We start from the raw sequence: 23,627 nt of genomic DNA, 5'->3' as shown, positions 1-23,627 counted from the left end.
ATCCATGAAACCAAGAAAGAAAAGAAAGGCAGTAAAACCATCAACCCCCAAATCCCCCTCCCCACTTAAAAAAACGAGAAAGATTGGGCAAAAAACACAGAATATAAACCTACCCCCCACCATCCCATGTGCTGTACCCAAGGCAACTGGAACAAGGCAGCTGTTCCAAGGCGCCCAAGGCGACTGGAAAGAGGAAGCTTTCAAGTTGGTTATTAACAAGGCCCACAAGCGCTACTCATCAACATTGTTACGTCTCATGCAGAATGCTGTTTGGCTCCCGCCTGACCTAATCAGGTTACCATCACCCCTCAATACTCAACTGATAGACTTCATCAAAGCAAATAGCTGAGGTGGCCTTTAAATGCCGCATCAACATTCCATATCTCTCACATATATTAATCTTTGTCAATCATCACCTTCAGCAGAGAGCTCAGACTTCAGACAAGTAAATAAGTGATTAAAATGATAGATATAGGTAGTGGTTTGCACTTAATACTCTCCAGCACAACCACTAAATAAAAGCATAGCACATTTATTTTACTTCTGAATGAATGAAACCTCTTTATACATGGTAGACAATTCGTAAGAAACTCTCCAAACAATAGGTGTCATTGTTATCCATCACAAAAATCACAAGCTTGTGAAAGACTACAAATGATAATGCTGTTACTTCTATATCGTCATGCTTTGGGAATAGTGTGAAAAAAGGCAAGGATTTGCAGCCTGATTAACAGTTGTAATGCAGTTTCAAGATGCTGTGGTCTTATAAATTAAAAGATTTAAATCTTGCTTTGTACATTCCCAAAAAGAAAAGTATAAGCTAAACTGGATGGAGATTATCTGGGGGACAAATCCATTTTGAGGATTAGTAATCACAGGGATGTGGGGAAGATGGAAACAACATACCTGAGGAGCAACAGGGCTATGGGGCAGGACATGGAGAAACCAGACATCTACTGAGCGTTAAGGTAGGAAGAAGGGCATGAAAACCAGAGGAAAGTGAAAGCAGCCCAAAGAATATTTAAATAGAGGTTAAAGGAATCATCTGACAAAGAACGCTCGGTAAATGCACTCCCTACACACACCACAAACATTGCCTTGTTATCTATTCTGCCGTTGTTGCACTGTGTGTGTCTTCCCCCTAGTATATTCTTATAATAGATCCTAAACGGAGCTGATGTGGTTGGTTGGCTCCAAGTTGCCTTTTGCACCATAAGCAGCGGGATATTCAATTTCTTTAGTAATGGGGATGTGTAAATGTGTATATATTGTTCATATACTGTATTTAAGGTAGATACTTCTGTTTATTTTGTAATATGATTGTAATTATATTATGGAGGTGAATCATCATGTGTATTCTTAAGTTAACTTTGTGGGTAATTATATCCTGGTACCTAAAAAAAAGCAGGGATCATTGTTCTCAGTAGCAGAGAGAGATCAGGGCTGCCAGGAGTTCACATCGGATTATAATGTGAAGCTATTATTGTGTTTTTTGGTAGATGTCTTTTTGTAAATACTGGCAGCTTTCTTTTTGCTACTTTTGCTAATTTTTGTAAGTTTGATCTTTGATGCACCCCTAATAAGCAACCTTGACCTATAGTGCTAAATGACTCCAGCCGTTTTATTCTTTGGTCATAGCCCAAGTATCTAACAAGTCTTTAAACAAATCTTCTCAGGATGCACATGAGACGTGATGACGCCTCCCAGTTTCGTTCAGGTGCTACCTCACTCCTTTTATTTATAATTTTGAAGGCAATGGTAACTCGTTTTGGTGAAATATTGATCCTGTATTCCTTCCACTGTGAAGATCAATGCTTATAATCATTTGTTCTCTGTACAGACTCTGCTCATGGAATCCATAACTGGCAGACTAAGAGGTCTGCTGCAAACATCTCATCTCCTGACTCATTGCCAAAGCCCCTCCACTGGTTATGAAAGGTTCTCAGCAATGTAATGCAACATTCTTTACAGATGCAGCAAAACTCGAAAGGCTTGAAAGCACTCAGGACAAAACGGTCCACTTGCTCAGCTCATCCATTAGCTGACACATCCAGCATTATTGGTTGCTGTGCTTACATTTCTGGTATGTCGACTGAGCATTTTACATCCCTTCCCAACCCACGCTCTCAACCATCCTGCGGAACAGTTGTAGCGGCTGCATGGGAACCATCATCTCCGAGATTTCCTCCATCACCCACCACTCTGCCTGCCTTGGGCACATTTTGTTTTTATCATTGTTGCTGGAATAAAACCCAGGAGTTCCCTGTACAAGAATGCAGACACACTTTGAGAACTTTGGTGCACAAGAAAATTTCTGCCAGCTTCTTGAGGGCAAGGTTAATAAATCTTAGTCCTTTTGACAATGTCTACACCTCCATATAATTTTTGAAGAAATACTATGTATTTTTTCAAATCACACGTGATATCTCCAATCACATTGTTGCAAGCTGAGCTAAGAGGGCTGTAGTTAAGTCAAAAAACCATAATGTTGCTGACTGGAGAGCTAATGCATTGGTTTCTTGCATTCTTATATAGGAAAAAGTTGATTGTATGAAAAATCTTCACTGACATTTCAAATGAATTTAAGACCTTGTATACTTAGGTCCTTTAAGTGTAACCCAAATGAAGTAGTCTGAAAACCACATGGAAAAGTGCCTGTGCTCCAGATTCAGACTGCTGCTTACAATGATGAATGGTGAATAGTCTTTAATCGAAAGCTAAGTACAGTAGAAACTGAAGTTTCAACAATAGATCAATTCCCTGCACCCAGACCATGCCCTTTGTCTGTCTCTTGTGGGATATCCATGGTTGCACTTCCTTTTAATGACTATACAGCTCATAACATCATTAGCTCCAGAACTCACTGCTCCAGCTACCCTTTGAGGTGGAGTAGGTCTCGGGAGGTGACTAAGCCGTATGCACCACCCTGACTGCCTTCTGATGGCAAGTGTTGTAAGACCCATTAGCTGTTTCTAAATGATTCACATGATGAAAGCTATTCAGAAACGGAAAGAAAGTAAAATATTAATAGAATTAAAATGCATAAACACTAAAAAAAATAATAAACTTGTTAACAGCCAAACTCAGATTTAAACAATTAATAATTACTACAAAATCCCAAACAATGCATTTGGAGATATACCAGCTGAATTGATGGGCCAGATGGGAAATGCATTTGTACACTGCACACAGAACAACTCTAGATTCACCACTGGGTGCAGAGGGAGAATATGGAGTCTGGTGCTCCCATATTTGCCCTTCTGTGCTGCAGTACAGAATCATTGCCTCGCACAATGTCTTAAAAATTATTTCACCTGCAACCGACCTCTACAAAAGGTTAGTTCATGTCTCTGTGGTGAAATAATTAGAAGAATATTCAAATTATACTTGTTTGAAGGGGGAAGGGGAGAACTGTTCAATTAAGATCATTTTGTTAGATGCAGCTTCCTGTAGGCATAATTTTAAATTATTTAATTATTATAAGTATTTAATTAAGGTGCTGTGTAGCAGCGTCAGTATGCTTTGGCTCAGTTGTTCTAAGCTATTTTAAATCAGGTCAAACAAACGGAAATTGATGCCTGTGATAAGTATCTTTATTGCAATAAAGCTGCACTTTTATACTTCTGACATATGACAGATACCAAAGTTTATTTAATGCAAAAATATGTCCAATTATGATGAATCCTGGGTTGTATTTGAGTTCATTAACATTAGTGGAATCTTGAATAGAAACCCAACCATTGCAATTTCGCCCTAATTTGACAATCGTGCCCAGAGCTGAAATAATTTATTTCTACGCATCCTTAGTATGGATGGAAGGTAATTTGATAAAAGAATGAACATCAATTTTAAATCCCAAGAAATGGTTGAGTCTAAATTGTGAACTTGTTAAACAGAGCACATCTCTCAGCAGATATATTCATTTCACAAAATGTTACAAAGCACCACAGAGAGAAGTTAGTTCACATTAATCATTTAAATACAGATTTCTCAAGATCAATTATATCCAGCCTAAAGGCAAAAGGAAAATGTAAGCACTATGAAGGCCTCTTTGCAATACTTACAGGATGCTGAATGTGACTTTACTGGGAAGTGAAGTATTTTTGGGATTTTTAAATTTTTACTTGAAACTGAGATTTGGTTTAAGTGATCAGGCTGTTAAGGGGTAAAGAAGATGTATAGCATGCTTGCTTTAATTAGTTGAGGAACTGAGTTCAAGAGTCAAGAGTCTGATAAAACTCTAGTCAGGCATATCTGGAGTCTTGTATTTAGTCCTGGCTGCTCTGTTATAGGAAAGGTGTCCAGGCTTTGAAGAGGGTGAAGAAGAAGTTTACTAGGATGTGGCCTTGTTTAGAGGACATTTTACTATAAGGAGAGGTTGGACAACATTGGGTTGTTTGAGACCATAAGACATTGGTGCAATATTAGGCTATTTAGCCAATTGAGTCTGCTCTACCATTCAATCAAGGGTGATTTATTTTCCCTCTCCTGTCCATTTTCTCTAGGACAGCAGAGGCTGAAGGGAGATCTTATACAGATATATAACATTATGAAAGACATAGAGTTTACAGACAGGATTGAAATGATTAATACCAAAGGGCATGCATTTAAAGTGAGAGGGGGAAAGTTCAAAGGAGAGGTGAGGGGCAAATGTTTTGTTTTACACAGAGAATGGTGGATGCCTGAAATATGATGCCTGGGGTTGTGGTAAAGGCAAATATAATGGAAGAGTTCAAGAGGCTCATAGACAAGCACATGAATGTGCAGGAAATGGAAGGATGTGAACATTGTGAAGGTGGAAAGAATTAGTTTAGTTAGCCATTTAATCACTAATATAATTAGTTGAGCACAACACTGTGGGTGAAATGGCCTTCTCCTGTCCTGTACTGTTCTATGTTCAAGTGCATGTCCATTGTCTGGAGATTCACCCTACTTTATCCACAACTGGCCATTTGGACTATGCAACTTGTTACAGCCACTTGGGTAATGGAATTTTGCCCTTACAGAATTTACAAATCACTATCCAAAAATCTGAGATATGGGATACAATCTGCTCTCACAGAATTTTAAAGGAGTAAGTAAATCAACTGCAATTTTTAAAAATCAACCACTATATATTTTTTTTCAATTTTGTTGCTAGATGTGTGTGATATGATGTGGCCTCCCATTACTGTAAATCATGATATGGACTGTTTTCTGGGAATATGATGTCCCTACTCCAGTAATGCCGGGGTCAGTTGTCCACAAATTGGCTATGAGGGCAACCAAAACATTTAATTAAACTCAGAACAAAATGGGTACCGAGGCCTCCTTTTCAAATGTTAAACAAAGACCAATTCGACTCAGAGTGCCGTCAAAAGCAGTACAGTCTTATCTGCGAGGGATTGGTTCCGGGATCCCTCGCGGATACCAAAATTCACGGATGCTCAAGTCCCTTATTCAACCTGTCTCAATGCTGTGGGATCTTAGGACCCAGCAGAACCCCAGACTTTATTTAACCTGTCGCAGTGCGGTGGACATTAGGACCCTGCGCCAGAGCTCTGAATGCGCAGTGTTTGTGTTCACGAAAATAATCATGATCACGATTGAAAATAAAGTGGAAATAATAAAGCGATCGGAAAGAGGTGAAACACCATCAGTCATTGGAAAAGTGTTAGGCTACGTCGGTCAACGATGAAAGCTACAATTATTACTAAGCAACACAGTGGTTTAATTATTGGGTTTTGGGGTTTTGAGGTTTTGATCCTTCACATCAACCCGCCACAGATGGAGAGCGCACTCTAAAGTGGTCTGTCACTGGCTCGCACTCGGGAACAGTTCCCAAGCCCGGCACTGAAACATACGTTCTTAAGTGTTTTATATGCATAGAAAGGTAAAATATATACTATATACTAAGACAAACGTTTGACTAACTGATGCTTAATAATACCAGTTGTACCTGTTCCGACTTACTTAGTAAGAGAACTTCCGATTTTTTCCGATCCCGATCCACGATAACCCATGCACATCCTCCCGTATACTTTAAATCATCTCTAGATTACTTATAATACCTAATACAATGTAAATGCTATGTAAAATAGTTGTTATACTACATTGTTTAGGGAATAATGACAAGAAAAAAAAAGTCTGCACATGCTCGAACAAAAAGTGCTGGAAGAGCACTTCCGGGTTTTCGCCATTCGCAGTTGGTTGAATTCACGGATGTGGAATTCGCGGATAAGGAGGGCCGACTGTATTCCAGTATACTGTAAGTTACTGGTAAAATATAAAGGCCAAGAGTGTAAGTTTAAGCACCAAGATTATTGTTACACCATCTAGGCGGGCATCTTAATACAGTACTAAGAAAGTGTGATGTAAATGGAGATGCTGTTCTTGAACTAACCTCATAGGGAGGGGAATTGGGGGGGAGGGTGTGGTAAACTATGTATACCTGTCTGGACATGCCCCCCCAGCTGACTGCTCCTGTGGCTCCTCCCACAGACCCCTGTATAAAGGCGATTGGGGGCACTGCTCCTCCCTCAGTCTTGACATGGTCGTGGTCCCTTTTTCGCTGTTAATAAAAGCCTATCGTTCACTTCCAGTCTCCTAGAGTTATTGATGGTGCATCAGAGGGGTTGATGAATTTTCCCTTTGCCATTAGTGTAGATTGGTGACTTGTACTAGACCACGGCAGAAAAGCGTTCAGCTGACAATGTGAAATAGGTTGCCATGTTACTGCTCGACTGTTTGCAGACCATCTCCTTTTGTTTTCTACTTAATTTAGGAGAACCTGGAAGATTCCTTATCAACATCTAAAGAGTGAGTCAGTTAACAACCATCCCTAACTAATTTCTCCTTCTGGTAAACACATTTTCCCCTGCCCCCTCCCTCTATTCGCCAGTCTGACCTTTTACCTCTTCTCAGTGCCCTATTACTGCCCCTGAATCTCTTTCTCCTATGGTCCACCATCCCTTCCTATCACATTCTTACTTCTTGAACCCTTGACCTTTCCCACCCACTTGGCTTCACCTTTCATGTTCCAGCTAGCCTCTCCCCCCCCCTCCCCCTCCATTTTACTCTGGAATCTTTCTCCTTCCTTCTGTCCTGATGAAAGATCTAGGCCTGAAACATCGACTGTCTATTCATTTCCATTGATGCTACCTGACTTGCTCAGTTCCTCCAGCACTTTGTTTGAGGTGCTCCCTTAACTAACACCAAAACATTTATTGTACCTCCCTCTGTAGATCTAGCTGACAGAAAATACCTGCATCATTTACCACCAATATAATAATTATTACAATTGAAAGCAACCACTGTAGTAAAGAGCAATTTGATATTATGTGAGGCCTGCTTCCCATTAGTTTCCTATATTTATAAGAGAAAGTTTTTCTAAGGAAATTAGTCAGGTATAATGCCAATGACAATTATACCAAGCATGTATTATCTGCTTCTAAAATTCTTTGTGGCGCTCTTATCAAAAACAGAGGGTAGAGTTATTAAAAAACCAACACTGCAGGAGGGGATAAAGGCAGAAATACAGATAATTTGAGCCTTTCCAACATTCACACAAACAGAACCGACTAATTTAATGCAGGGCTTTCAACCTCAGATGCTAACGCTCCATCTCCTTCTGCGGATGCTGTATGTTTCTAGCATTTTCTGTTTTCATTTGAAATTTCCAGCTTCTGCAGTAACTTGACTTTCATTAACTTAATAACTGCCTCTATTTCCTACCCAACACTTGCTGTTTAACAAAACCCATAACATCAATAGGAAGATCAATCACACTGCAATTTTGTCCATTACTGCAAACGGTTTTGTGTGCACAGAAACATATTGGAAAGAAATTAATTAAGGATTGACATTTCCTTCAGATGGTAACTGGATTAGATTTTAATCATCAAAATGGGATCTGGCAGAGCTATCATTCACTCAGAAAACAAACAGGTTAATCTTCACATAAACTGGGTCATAGTAGCAGAAAATGAGCATCAAACTTACAAACTGGAGTCCTTGATAACGGGCAATTGGAAAGTCCTTCACGATGTAAGTTGGTAAGTATAGACAGGTTGGGAGAACGTGTTTCACCCGTGATGGATCTATTGGTGGAGCTGGAAGGAGAAAGACAGGCCCATTTATATTCGAGAACCACAAATAAGCAAAAATGGCATTTGCATGTCTGCATGTGTGTCACTTTGTGCCTGTGCACCTGTTGTGTGTGTGTCCACATTTTTGCATATGTGTGCATCTGCCTGTGCAGTTTGTCTTTGTGCATCTACTTCTATGTGCCTGTGTTTGTCTGTGCACTTGTATGTGCATGTGTGTGTGTGTGTGTTGGGGGGGGGGGGGGGGAGTTTGCTACTTACAATTCATGCAATTTCCTTCACAGACTCATCTACAGAAACAGGCACTTGGCCTACCATGTCCATTCCAATCATCAATTCCATTTACCACTTGGTCCATAGCCTTGAGTATCTTGGCAAGTCACATACTCATCTAGATACTTCTTAGGTGTTTTGGCATTACCTGCCTCCACTATTCCCTCAGGCAGTGTGTTCCAGATTCCAGCCGCCAGGATAAAGAACTCCTTCTTCTGATCTCCTCTGAAGCTACTACCCCTTACCCTAAATCATTTGGACTTATACACCTCTGGCATGTGGAAAGGGTTCTCACTACTTACCATCCTGCTTTCCCTCATTAACTTCAATCAAGTCCTCGTGCAGCCTCCCTGCTCCAAGAAGAGCAAGCAGCCTCTGCAGCCTCTCCTCATGACGGAGGCAACATCCTGCTGAGTCTCCTCTGCAATTGTTTCCTTCTAGCGCTTAGCGCTTGGCAACTTGAGTATAGTTCTCACGTTGTAGACACCAATATTTTATAAAAAAAATGTTTCATAACCTTTCTTCTCCTACATTCTATGCCTTAATTAATAAAAGCTAATATCCCTGATATATGTGTTACCATCTTTTCTACCTCCGCTACCACAGTCAAGGATTCTTGGACTCATACACGAAGATCTCAGTACTCATCACAACTCCCACGTGCCCTACCATGTGTGTGTCCTAGTGCATGAATCTATTCATACTTTTCAGGATTAAATCCATCTTCTATTGGTCTGTCAGCCTTGTCTACCAATCACTATTGATGGCTTTGTGGCCAAGTTTGCGGCCAATACCAAGATAGCTGAGGGGGCAGGTAGTGTTGAGGAAACAGGGAATCTGCAGAAGGACTTGTAAAGATTAGGACAATGATCAAAGGATATGAGCAGAAGGCAGGAGAATGGGGTTGAGAGGGACAATAAATCAGCCAGATACAATGGTGAACAAACTCGATGGGCTGAATGTCCTAATTCTTCTCCTATGTCCTGTAATATATTTCTATAACCTGAGCCTACCACTTTTAACATCCCACAACCATCAATTTTTGTGACAGCTACAAACATTAATCATAGGTTTAACAATCAAATCCAAATAGTTTAAATATGCAACACCTGTAATAATTCAGCACCAGTCCCTGTGATACAGCTTTGGACACAGGCTTCAATCACAATCCACCATGACCCTCTGCTTCCTAGTACTGAGTCAAATATGGATCCAATTTTCCTACTTGCCTTGAAATCCTTGGGCTCTAATTTTTTGGGCCACTCTCCAAGTAGTGAGATATTGTCAAAGGTCTTAGTGAAGTCCACCTAGACCACATGTGACACCACTCTCATCAATACACTTCTTCAAAAACTTCAATCAAATTGGTTACTCAGGATCGACCCTTAAAACATACTGTAGTTGATTATCTTTGACTAATCTTTGTCTTTCCAAGAGTACATTAACCTGTGTCTCAGAATTGTTTTCATAACTTCCAGACTGCTGACGTTACTGCTCAGTTTTTATCTGATAAATGCCAGGCTTCACCATGGTGGAATTGCCAGAGGTACTGCATTGGAAAGGAAGCCCAGAGAAATAACAATCCAGTCAGAACAATACAAGACACGTGGCCCCAAAAGATCCCGCAATACTACCCAGCATCCACCACAGCCTAAACTGAGAGGAAGGATAGCTCTTATGAGACACGCATGAGTCAAATCACACAGTATCCAACCTGATGAAGGTAGCAAATGATAAAAAAAATTCTGTTAAACTGCATAAGATGGTACTGTGCCTTCCAAAGTTCTTGCAGATTTTAAAATTTGATGAAAGGCAGTGCAGGTTGCCCTACTAAATATTGGCAAACCTACAAGGGAATCTCATGTGTACATGTTTTCTATTAAGATCAATGCATATGACTGAAACAATGTCACTTTGGGCTTGTTAGGGATTTTGATATATGGGTACCTTGGGGTCTGTTTTCCTTTGTGGATAAGCAAAAGTACAGGCAAGACGATATAGTGGAGTTGATTTCCTCAACTCATAAAAAGGACTACTCATATGCAGAACTATTGAATGTTTGCCTTTTGCTCTAACGTCTACAACATCACTGAGGATGTTTCCTGTTAAAATGTGTAGAGGATACATGAAGGTAAAAGTAAAGGAATAATCATTTGTTCAACTCTCCAGGCTCCTTTCATTTCGAAAAGGTGGTAGGAGAACTGCTATATCCCTACTCATTTAAGGGGAGAAAAATAAACCTGACAATTACAAGCTAGGAATTTAACCTTACTACTGCTGAAGCTGGGATAATCCATTCTGAAACAATCCTCCTGAACTGTCACTTACACAATCATGGACTGGCAAAAGACAGCTTAGACTGTTTTCTGAAGGGCAAATTGTATTGTCAGTGCTATATAAGTCACTGAATCATACAGCAGTGAAACAGGCCATTTGAACTAATTTGATCATGCCGACCAAAATGCCCATCTAAGCTACTCCCATTGGGCCACATCCCTCTAAACCTTTCCTATCCATGTACCTGTCCAAATGTCTTTTAAATGCTTTTTTATTATTATACCTGCCTCAACCACATCTTCTGGCAGCTTACTCCATATAGGTACCACCCTTGTTATGAAGTGATCGCTCATTTCTCTTTTAAACCTTTATCCTCTCACTTTAAACCTATGTCCTCTAACTTTTGATTTCATTTATCTGGGGAAAAAGAGAGTGTGTGCATTCCCCCTCTCTATGACTCTCATGATTTTATACACCTCAGTAAAATCGCCCCTCACTCTCCCACGATCCAAGGAAAGAAGTCTCTGTAACTCAGGCCCTCCAAGGCCTGGCAACGTTCTCGTAAACCTTCCTTGCACTTTTCCCAGCTTTCTGAAAACAACTGTACAAATCACCCCAGATGTGGCTTCAGTGAAGTACCACGGGCCACGAAAGGTCATCAGCCTGATTTTGAGTGGACTGGAGAGGAAGGAAATAGAATTGATAAGTTGCCCCAGGTAAGAGCTAGATTAGACTTCTTGGACTAAATTACTTATTCTGCAATGAATTCTGTCACGGTTCTACAATACTAAAAGATTAAGACTAAGAGGGAAGCAAGATAGCATGTTTGAACTAGAAAGTGTAAACAGTTTCAGATCAATGATCTTTAAAGGGAATTGATAAAATGTCTTATTCGAATACTAGCACTTTTAGAAGTTAAATCAAGTGACTTAGGTGACAGCGGGCTTCGCTTCCAGATTAACTTAATGCCTTCTATGCTTGCTTTGAACATCAAACCAATGAACTCCCTCATTCCCTGATGATCCTATAATTTCAGCCTCTGAAGCCGATGTGCAAGAAGTCTTCAGGAGGTGAACGCATGAAAAGAATCCAGGCCAGATGGGGTACCTGGCTGTGTAATAAATACCGATGATGAGTATTCACTGAGATCTTTAACCTCTCACTTCATCAGTGTGTGGTATCCACCTGTTTCAAGAAGGCTTCAATTATACCGGTGCCCAAGAAGAACGTGGTGACCTGCCTCAGTGACTATCACCCAGTAGCGTTAACATCCATAGTGATGAAGTGTTTTGAGAGGTTGGTGATGAAACATATCAACTCCCGTCTGAGAAGTGACTTAGATTCACACAAATTTGCCTACCAGAGCAACAGGTCCACAACAAATGCCATCTCATAGGTTCTTGTCTCAACCTTGAAACATCTGGACAGCAAAGGTGCATACATCAGGATGCTCTTTGTTGATTACAGCTCAGCATTCAATACCATAATCCCCTCAAAACTAATCAATAAGCTCCAAGACCTTGGTCTCAATGTTTCCAAATGCAATTGGATCCTGGATTTCCTCACTTGCAGACCCCAATCAGTTCTGATTGGCAACAGTATCTCCTCCACAATCTCCATCAGCACAGGTGCACCACAAGGCTGTGTGCTTAGTGCCCTGCTCTACTCACTTTACACTAATGACTGTGTGGCTAAGCACAGCTCCATGCCATTTTCAAGCTTGCTGATGACACCACTGTCATAGGCCGTATCAAAGTTGGTGATGAATCAGCATGTAGGAAGGAGATTGAAACTCTGGCTGACTGGTGCCATAACAACAGCCTCTTACTCAATGTCAGCAAGACCAAGGAGTTAATTATAGACTTCAGGAGAAGGAAAACAGAGGTCCATGAGCCAGTCTTCATTACAGGATCAGAGGTGGAGGGGATCGGCAACTTTAAATTCCTAGGTGTTATTATTTTGGACGTGAACGGATGCTGCCCGACCTGCTGAGTTCATCCAGCTTGTTTGTACGTTCCGAAACGTTGACTGCTCATTTCAACGGATGCTGCCCGACCTGCTGAGTTCATCGAGCTTGTTTGTACGTGTTGATTATTTTGGGGGACCTGTCCTGGGCCCAGCAATTAAGTGCAATTATGAAGAAAACATGGCAGTGCCGCTAGTTCCTTAGGACTTCGACAGACTTCTATAGATACGTACTGGAGAGTATAGTGACTAGTTGCATCACAGCCTGGTATGGAAACACGATTGCTGTTTAACGGAAAATCCTCCAAAAAGTAGTGGGTACAGCAGAATCCATCACAGGTAAATCCATCCCTCCCAACCATTGAGCACATCTTCATGAAATGCTGTCACAGGAAAGCAAGATCCATCATCAGGGATTCCCACCACTCAGGGTATCCTCTTTTCTTGGTGCTGCCATCAGGGAGAAGGTACAGGAACCAGAAGACTCACACCAACAGGTTCAGGAACAGTTACTACCACTCAACCATCAATCAAACTCTTAAACCAAAGGAGATAACTTCACTGAACTCCAGTTGTCCCACATTGAAAAGTTCCCACAACCAATGGACTCAATTTCAAAGACTCGTCAACTCATGTTCTTGATATTTATTGTTTTTTTATTATTACTTTTTTCTTTTTGTAATTGCACAGTTGTGTTCTGCACTCTGGTTGAACACACTAGTTGGGGGGGAGTTGTTCACTAATTCTGTTATGGTTATTAGTTTATAGATTTATTGAGTATGTCCACAAGAAAATGAATCTTAGGGTTGTATATGATGACATTTATGTACTTTGATAATAAATTTTACTTTGAACTTCAAACTTTTGTTTCTCTCTCATTTCTCTCTCTACAGGTGTTGCCTGATCTGTTGAATATTTTCTGGTTTTATTTTAGTTTTCTGAAATTTGCAATGTTTTGCTCTACAGAATGGCATGTTTGATTTGAAAGAATTTAAAGTTTAATTTCTTTTTATTTTCTCCAAAATTGCTGATATTTTCTTAAATATATGTTCCATCTTAACTCCCTCCAGGTTATTACCGAAAGCATACAATTATTGTTTAACTGGTACTCTGGAGAGCTAATACATGAAACTAATTGAATTAGTGATAATGAGTATTAAAGTAGTAACTACAGTTTAATGTTCAACCTTTGCTCATGATTAATGTACTTTTTTATTTAAACATTATTCAAACTAGCCTCTATAACTTGCATTGTACCTGTGAGTTATATTAAGATTGTATAATCTATTCAAAGTTCAAAGTACATTTATTATCAAAGTGTGTATGTATTACACAATCCTGAGATCATCTTCCCACAGACAGCCATGAAACAAAGAAGCACCATGGAACCCATTCAAAGAAAACATCAAACACACAGATGCATTAAAAAAAAAGAAAAGGCAAAAAACAAGTAAACAAACACAGAATATAAGACATCGAACTGCAGAATCCTTCAGTCTACAAATATTCAGTTCAGTTCAGTTCAGTTCAATTTAGTGCTATGTCATTCATTGACTGCAGGCCACAGATTCAGTCAGCCTCGATCAAAATTGCACAAAATAGCAATAAAAAAGGAGTAAGTAGAAACAGATGTATTTATAACAGCTGAAATCAATCCACAAATTGCATTGATTAAACCTTGCCCAAGACCCAAAGCTCTGGCACCAGTGACTGAAAGGGAGATAGAGAGACGGACTGGTCAAACACAGGCACCTTCCTCCAGAAGCAGTGAGCGAGAGGGGGAGAGAGAGACCAGCCAAATGCAGGCGGATGGTGCTGAACACCCACTCGCCTTCCACTCTCATTCTCGTTGATTTCATTCTTGCTGAAATTCGTGAGAAATGCAGATGATCGTGGTCTCCAGGCTTCGTGGCCTGCTTATTCCTCTCCCCACCCCAAACCTCACGAAACTCCTTCAGAGACATCAAAGTGCCAGATCGTTTAATCAGCCTGAAAACACGCTGTCAAAATGTAAATCACAGGTTCCAATCACATGCAGTTTAGTAGCAGAATCACATATGAAATAAGAAGCAAACAAAGTAGTTTTGAGATCTGTCTGAATGACGTCACTGTTGGCCACGTTGTCCGCTGGTGCCGTCTTCTTCAGCTTTTATTCGAGTGAATATCAAAGAACACACAGTGCCTCAGTCACAGTGACATTGTGTGCATGGTTTCAGAGAGCTAAGTAGGATATATAGTTTTATAGACAGAATGTGACAATGAACATGGTTGAATATATAGTATTACAGTGAGCAGTCTAAGATATAGAGTGTCACAGTATGCAATGTAGGATATATTCTGTGAATGTGGCAGGATACAAGGGATGTTATGAAGCAGTGTAACATTTAGTGTATTTGAACACATAGGGTCTTACAGTGTTACAGTGCACAGAGTAGAATACAGAATGAGAAGACTAATATACAGGGGTTACTGCAAACTGTGTAAGATTTTTTAATTCACTTTTTTATGGTGCAAGTGGCACAGGTAAATCCAAGCATTTATTGTCCTTCTCTAGAGTGTGTTACAGTGAGCAGTGCAGAACATATATAGGGATTATTGCAGTGTGCAAAAAAAGCAAGGCAGGGCATACAAAGGAATGAGCATTATATATTTTCTCAGGGTGTTTATTTTGGACACTATTGAGATAATCCCTATAATCTGCACTGTGAACAGTACACAGTTTACCAAAGTGTTAGACAATCAATCTGTTAGTCTGGTAGGGAAAGTTACCAGCAAAAAATGGCATGACATAGTACAGAATGTTACAGGGACTATAGAAATATCAGAGAGCAACATGTTAAGCAGTGCCTAAGGCATATTATAGTCTGACAGAAATTAGCAGTAGAGAAGTAGATTGAACATATATAGAATATTACACTGAGCAGCGAAGATCATGCCAGAGTTAGTGAGGCATGAGGGGGATGTCAAGGTTGCAGTGATCAGTATAGGCAATGTCGGAGTATGTTATAGTGAGCAGTGTAGGCGATGTCAGATACTCTTACAATTAAGGGTGTAGGACATGTCAGACACAATTACAGAGAGCAGTAGAGTATGTGGGAAAATATTACATTACCTGGTGAGTGATATCTCAAAAGCAAGTAGAGTGTATGAGAAACTGCAGTTCCTAATTGCTATGGTCACTTCATTTTATAGATTTTATGAATACCATACATTACTTTTAGTATGACAATTTACAAACAAATCTTCAGTCAAATTGCACATTAACTAGAAAGTCAGTAGCTCAAGTAACGGTGTAAGTTCTGTCATGGCTCTGCTGCATGGCATTGTAGACAAAAAAAACAAGTGTTAACCTGCTGGCAATTTAATTGCCATCATATCTTCAGCAGCTTGTCTTCACCTAACACATCTAATCAGTTACCAAGTTAGCTTCTGGGCTGATGGGCATTACATTTTTAAGATTTTTGTTTCAGTGGAACATAGGATGATAACATTAACATTTACCCATTTACCTCAATGACAAACAGATGTACTTTTAAGTTTAAAACACATAATTACAACAGCTGAAAAAATGATGTAAAGGAACAGTATTGAATGGAAGAAATCTATCACCCGTTGTTGGACATAGGTGTTGGATAAATTGAAGTGTTTTCTTTAAACACCCAGAGTCAATGTCAATATTATTATTTTGCTGTAAATATTCCCTAGGATACAGCATTACCAGCAACTCCAAACAGTAGGCCTCATTGCACTGAAGCCTGGAGAGCATTTAATCTCATTAAACAAGAGCGTGACTGAATACGATGTATACTGGTAACTAATACAGGTACATCAATTCTGTTATCTTTCAGAACATCTACTGCAAAGCATACCAATGCAGAGCTACAATCCACACTATATCCTCCTATACGTAAACAGTGAATACAGTTAATACTAAGCTTCTACCCCAATGTTACAAAGCGATTAAATGGTTCCCTGGTACAATAAGATGAACTCGAACTCACAAACTAGCCTGCACCATATTGTTACCTGTAGCAGTTACACTTTATTCCACATTGTTATTGTTTTACCTTATTCTACCTCAATGTGCTGGGTAGAGATTTGATCTGTATGAACAGTATGCAAGACAAGCTCTGCACTGAATCTCAGTACAGGCCACATTAATAAACCGGTTCCTCATCTGTGAAACAACTAACCTCTTTCTCAAGCTCTCTCCTTCATAATGGCAGAGATTCATGGAAGAACAAGCTGTAAGAGGCGCTGGGTGTGGTGGAAGGTCAGTGCTATTGTTTGCACTTCCCAATCCCACCTTACATTTTGCTGTGTAAAATGCTCTCTTGGGCAAAGTACAATTTCCATTCGCCTGGTTTTTGTTTGGCAATCATCATTTCAAATCATTGTACAAGCTGTTAGAATATAGCTGAAAAAATATTGCTTAAGTGTAGACTATAGAAAAGATATAAATAAACTTTAACTACAGTTGTTATAACCATTTCAATTGTTACAGTCATTCTAGTTTACAAGGCATAGAACAGCACTCTCTACACAATCTCCATAACCTTTCTCATAAAGTACCTTATGAGAAAACTGAAAGCAATGTATTTGCACTTTGGCAGAGGGCCAAAGGACAAATGGAAAGGCAGTGTGAGGGTGTCATTGAGGTAATGGTGACCTATTCATGTAATTTCAGATTCCTCCTGTCTCCTTACATCACAGAGACACAGGCACATTGTTTTTATGTAATCTGGATATTGTTAAATGGTTGTCATCTGATTCACACATTAAATGACTTATCTTGCCAGCAACACAAGAAATTGGATGAGCCAACTGCTTTTCATACAGATTTTTCATTAACTCCTTGCTGAAAGATACATGGATTCCAACTGACATTGTATTGGACCGAGATACTGACAACATAAACAGGACTCACTCAGGAAGAAAGTGTCCCTGGGATCGGGCTTGAGCATGTCTGCTGCATGTAGCTCCCTGTGCAGCAGTTTTCGACCTCCTCCATGACTCGCAAGGGTTTGTGGGATGTGATCCACACTGTTCATCTTCAATGAAGACTCCTCTATGGTTAGAAAAGAAATTTTCACACTCAGCGCCAGGGAGGAACTGCACAAAGTAGAATTGAGGGCATACGACATGGAGGCTATTTACAACTAAAGTGCTCAGTCATATTCTGAGAGGCATGCTCAAGAGAATTCACGGTAATAAACTTCTCCAACAGTGACCAAACCAAATGATGGGATGTAATGTTAAAATTGTACAAGGCACTGGTAAGGCCAAATTTGGAGTATTGTGTACAGTTTTGGTCACTGAATTATAGGAAAGATGTCAACAAAATAGTGAGAGTACAGAGATTTACTAGAATGTTACCTGGGTTTCATCACCTAAGTTACAGAGAAAGGTTGAACAAGTTAGGTCTTTATTCTTTGGAGCATAGAAGGTTGAGGGGGGACTTGATAGAGGTGTTTAAAATTATGAGGGGGATAGATAGAGTTGACGTGGATAGGCTTTTTCCATTGGGAGTAGGGGAGATTCAAACAAGAGGACATGAGTTGAGAGTTAGGGAGCAAATGTTTAGGGGTAACATGAGAGAGAACTTCTTTACTCAGAGAGTGGTAGCTGTGTGGAACGAGCTTCCAGTAGAAGTGGTAGAGGCAGGTTCGATTTTGTCATTCAAAAAAAATTGGATAGGTATATGGACAGGAAAGGAATGGAGGGTTATGGGTTGAGTGCAGGTAGGTGGGACTAGGTGTAAGCGTTCAACACGGACTAGAAGGGCTGAGATGGCCTGTTTCCGTGCTGTAATTGTTATATGGTTATATGTTATATGGTTATAAAAGTCTGGGAGATCCCTGGGAGATCTATTACATCCTGCTTAAGCTTGTTTGTTGCAAGTCCTGTGTTCTCAATTTAATTCTATCATCTGAGTTATTGCTTCATGGGAGCATTAAGTATATTTAGAGCTAAATTGGATAGATTGGGGGATGAGGAGCACAGGAATGTGAGGCAGTGATGTAATCAATGGAGGAGTGGGAATAAGGTGCTGGATGGTCATCCTTGTTTAGAGTTCCATTGTACCCTTTGAACCTTCTTAGATAACTGCTTCACCCACGCTAGGCTCTGACTGAAAGGTAAAGACCTTCCTCTTCTATCCTGAGGGCTGGGATGGTATAGGTATAGCCTGATAGATCCCGACAGATTTAGCTACCTTGTCCACATGAAGGGTGGGGAAGGCCATACTTCCCTTACATCACTATTGGGAGTCCAGTGACACTCTTTCCAATTTATCATACAATATAAACATTGTTGGGTGTGTTGGCAGAGCCATTATATCACCCAGTTTTATAGCACCCTACATTTTCCAGCCACCTTGTCCAAGTGCCCATATATTGTGGTACCTCAAACAGTGAGCACCTGGGGAGACAGCAGGTCCCAGTATAGCTGTGGTGCTCATCTGCACTGGAGTTTAGAAGCCACTGGAGAGCTGATGCCACACTTTTTCACCTCTGTGTCCCAATATTTACTACATTTTCCCAGTGCAGCTTGGATAGGTAAGACGAAAGTACTGGCCTCACAACTACCCCACTGTAAATATTTACTACCCAAAACAGCCTGAGCTAATTGTCAGAGTAGTAATATAACAGAAAGGTTCAGGGGAAGACTAGAGAGACCTGGGAATGGGAACATGCTGAGTTTCAAGGGTGAACAGCTGGATGGAAACTAGCAAGATGGGGCTTGGGGGTTTGGCCTGGAGCTCGGGGTGCCCAACTTTGTCCTATTATTTTGAGGATATAGGAGTGATCTGATACCAAAGCCAGCTTCCTGGGGCTGGAAATAAAACACTACCCTCATTGGGTAGTGTATGGGATTCTGTGGGATCTGGAATCAGCTATAATGAAATGGCGGAGCAGACTCAATGGGCTGAATTGCCTTATGGTCTTATAGCTCACTTTACAAACTAACTTTTTGTGCTTACTTACTTACTTCCTGGATCTCACATACTGGGAACTTTATTTGGTAAAATATTAATTAGTTTATGGGTAGAATGCATGTCAAAAAGTAGGTTTTTTACAGTGTTATTTCCTGAAAGCTTCTGGGCACTCATGATGCGAGTCCCACCAGAAGGAGGCAGTGTCAAAGCCTACTATGTTGACTTTAGCATTTAAAACAATCATTTCTCTCATGTCCCAATCAGTGATGGTGTAATGGTATTATAACCCTTGATTCTGCAGTTCATAGATATTGAACTGCAGAAGTTACATTAATGGAGTACTAAGCTAGAGAGCTGGACTAGTGATCCGCTCCCTAATATCCTTCAGGGAAGGTAATCTCTTATCATTTCTTAGTCTGGCTGATTTGAGATTCTGGATGAATAGAACTGTGGTTGACTCATGATTGTCTAGCAAACTGCTCATCTCAGTGGTAATTATGGATGGCAATAATTGCTGCCATTTTCAGACATATTCAAATTCCATCAAAGAATAAACAATTTAGAAGTTTGTTCTCTGTCTAAGTATATAATATTGTATCTTATGTTTGTTATATTTTATTGCCAGAGGTTTGCTCCAAATTCTTAAATGGAATACACTGCAAACTTATCTCATACCATCAAACACTAATTTCTACCACTGAATCTTCATGATCACATATGACACCACATAGTGTGGTTTTATCCAATCTGCCATGATCCGCCTTCATCAATGTAAAGAATGGAAGGCAACTGTAAGTCAGAGTAATCATTAACAGCTGTAGTCACAAAAGGTGCTTGGATTTAACTTCAGAACCAGCGAGCAAAGGGAATATTGCTTCAAGCTCGAATTGGATATGTTGTTGAAATGCCAGTCAAGCTACTGTTTGAGTTGTAGTATGTACATTGCAGTGTATCAGATCACATTTTTCATTGGGCAAGGACTAACCAACAACTGAAGAGTAAACAGTAATAGAATCTGAGGGGAGTTGATGAAAATGTGGGGAGAAGAATGTGGGACTGGTGTAAATGGGTGCTTGTTGGTTGGCGCAAACTCAGTGGGTTGAAGGGGACTATTTTACAAGTAGAAACAGTTGAAGAGCAATGGATCAATGAATGATGCAGAGGGCCTACTGGCTTGGACACCACTTATACCTGAAAACAATGAGATACCAAGGTACAGAAGCTGCAATACAAGACTGATTGGGTGTTAAGATGGATTAATTTGATCCTGCTGAAAAGTAAAAACAGCATGTAATAAACAAATGCAACACACATACAAAATGCTGGAAGACCTCAGCAGGTCAAGCAGCATCTATGGAAGTGAATAGACAGTTGACATTTTGGGCCAAGACCCTTCTTCAGAACAGAGAAGGAAGGGGGAAGATGTCAGAATGAAGAAAGTGGGGAGGAGGGGAAGGAAGCTAGCTGTAAGGTGATATGTGAATCCAGGTGGGTGGGAAGGGTCAAGGGCTGGAAAGAAGGAATCTGAGGCAAGGAGAGTGGACCATAGGAGAAAGGGAAGGAGGAGAGGACCCGGGGGAAGTTATAGGCAGGTGACTAGAGGTAAAATCAGAGTGGGGAAAAGAGGGGGGTGGGGTATGAATTCTGTTTACTGGAAGAAGAAATTGATAAACAAATCTCACAAAGAGTGGATAAGTTTAGATCTCTACATCTCTAGCATATGTGGTCAGGAATGGTGGTAACCAATTAACAGGAGGAAGTGGTTTAAAGATTATTCCCATCATCAACAATAACAGGAACCAGCAGGTAGGTGGTAACTACCAAGAGTAACCCTTCACACAGTGTGCCCAACAGATTATCCACCTGAGCTATATCTGAGATCCTCACTGTCACCGAAGCCAGTGTCTAACTAACTGAGTCACTTCTTGTGATTTCAAGAAATGACTTACAGTGCTGGCAATGGGATATCACCTATGGCTACAATGCTGACATCTACTAGACAAAGTGGAAATTTTCCTATCGTGCTTTATTCACAAAAAGCAGAACAACCCCAATCTAAATCATAGAGACAAACTAAATAAAACAGGCCATTCAGCTCATTATATGCACACCACTCATACTAATTCCAGTATTTGGTCCATAGCCCTTTATGTCCCAGGCGATTCAACTTCTCTGATTTCTCAGTTGTCTAATTGGCTCACCATCACCCAGTCAGTCATCTCTCAAACATCAACAAGGTGATGAAAAATGTCACTGACAGAGCCTTCAACATACAATTCCTCACCGATAACCTGCTCGCCAACAGCCTCTTTGGATCTCATCCATTCATAGCCTTTCCCCACTCGGAATCCAAGGAACTGAATTCCAGTGGTGAAATGAGGAGAATAGCCCCTGAAATCAAGCATCATTTTGTTGCAAGTTGTCAAGGAATCTCATGAAATAGCAATAAAGGGAAAACAATACAGTGGCTAGAGTCATACCTTGCACAAAGAGAGTGGTGTAACTGTCAGAGGGTGACCATCCAGTCCTTGGGCATCACTATAGGAGCCCCTGAGGGCAGTATGTTAGAGCAAACCATCTCCAGGAGCTTCCTCACTGACCCTCCTCCCACTGTCAGGGGCGGGGATGTTCACTGATGACTACATAATGATCAAGTCCAGTTACAATTCCTCAACAAATGAAGCAACCTGTGCAGACATTGCAGCAAAGCTGACACAATGCGCAGTTTCAGGGTGATAGATAAGAGGGAGTTTTCGTGCATACCATGAAAATCTTAGGCAAAGTTCAGCTCCAACAAGAGAACATTTAACCACCTACACTTTGGTCGTTCGGTGGCAGTGCCATCATCAAATCCAGCACAATCAATATACTAGGGTCACTGTTTTCTGGAAACCCAATGGACCCACAACATAGTACCATGGCTACAAGAGCAGGTCAGAGGCTGGGTGCCCTGCATCAAGTGACTCACTTTGTGACACCTGAATGCCATTCTGCCATCAAGTCTGAGAGAATATGGTGGATGTGTGGAACGAACTGCCAATGACAGGGATAGAGGCGGATACAATAGGGTCTTTTAAGAGACTCTTAGATAAGTACATGGGAGCTTAGAAAAATAGAGGGCTATGTGGTAGGGTAATTCTAGGTAGTTTCTAGAGTAGGTTACATAGTCGGCACAACATTGTAGTCCGAAGGGCCTGTGCTATGTTTCTAAGTTTCTTAATACTTTTCATTTGCTTGGCCAAGTGTAGTTCCAGCATCTCAAATTAACACAATTCTAGGACCTGCACACCATCCACCACCTTGGCATTCACTTCCTAAGCTACCAGTGCACCATGTCTCCAGGGAAAGAATCTTCTAAATATACTACAGTTACTCTCCCTATCTATTCCAACAGCACCTCCCAAACACACGACATCAACTAGCAAGAAGGACAAGGACAACAGGCATATTGGAGCACTGACACCTGCAGGATTTCACCCTCACCCCTCCACCAACTGGAAATACATCAACGGTTCTTCATCATTATTGGTTTTAAATCCCAGAGCTCACAGCCAATGGCACTATGGGAGAAGCTTCACCAGGACTCCAGTAGTTCAAGGAGGTGAGGAGTTGGCTCACTATTGCCTTTTCATGGGTAAGCAGAGGCAGGCAACAAACGATGGGCTTGCCAGTAATGTTTGGATTCCAATAAATAAATAGACCTCCAAACATCATTTCCTGGTTACCAGTGCTGCAAATGGCAATACAATAAGAGGAGATAGCTTGAACTCTAATCCTGAATTGATTAAAATGAATCGGAAAATCAAAAACAAAGTTAACATTTTCATTAGGTACAACTTTATAGTTTGGGAATGAATACACCAATTTAAATCATTTGTCTCATTAGCACAAGGGAAAGGAAGCACCTGCACTGCACAATGAGCCACTGGCAGTCAACTTCACATACTCCTTTGCTCTGAGAGAAAAGCCCTGGTTCACTCAACTTTTCCTCATAAGGTATGATCTCTAATCCAAGCAGCATCCTGGTAAATCTCCTCAGTACCTTTTCTAAAGCATCCACACCCTTCCTTTAATGAGGGGACCAGAAGTGA

The 23,627-nt window shown here is 40.6% G+C and overlaps 1 protein-coding gene across 1 annotated transcript in view; it reads right to left on the bottom strand.

The window, feature by feature from the left end:
* LOC140729448 (N-acetyl-beta-glucosaminyl-glycoprotein 4-beta-N-acetylgalactosaminyltransferase 1-like) overlaps nt 1–23,627 on the bottom strand; it is an 813,083-nt gene that overhangs the window by 119,436 nt on the left and 670,020 nt on the right. The window contains exons 10-11 of the mRNA XM_073049203.1: nt 17,527–17,667; nt 7,981–8,090 (exon numbers count right to left, since the gene is read on the bottom strand). Coding sequence (XP_072905304.1) covers nt 7,981–8,090; nt 17,527–17,667 — 251 coding nt within the window. The remainder of the gene's footprint in view (nt 1–7,980; nt 8,091–17,526; nt 17,668–23,627) is intronic.

This window comes from Hemitrygon akajei, chromosome 6 (assembly GCF_048418815.1).
Source record: "Hemitrygon akajei chromosome 6, sHemAka1.3, whole genome shotgun sequence".
In the NCBI taxonomy this organism is placed as follows: Eukaryota; Metazoa; Chordata; class Chondrichthyes; order Myliobatiformes; family Dasyatidae; genus Hemitrygon; species Hemitrygon akajei.
Note: the sequence above shows the minus strand (reverse complement) of the source record. Positions and strands in the feature narration are given on the sequence as shown.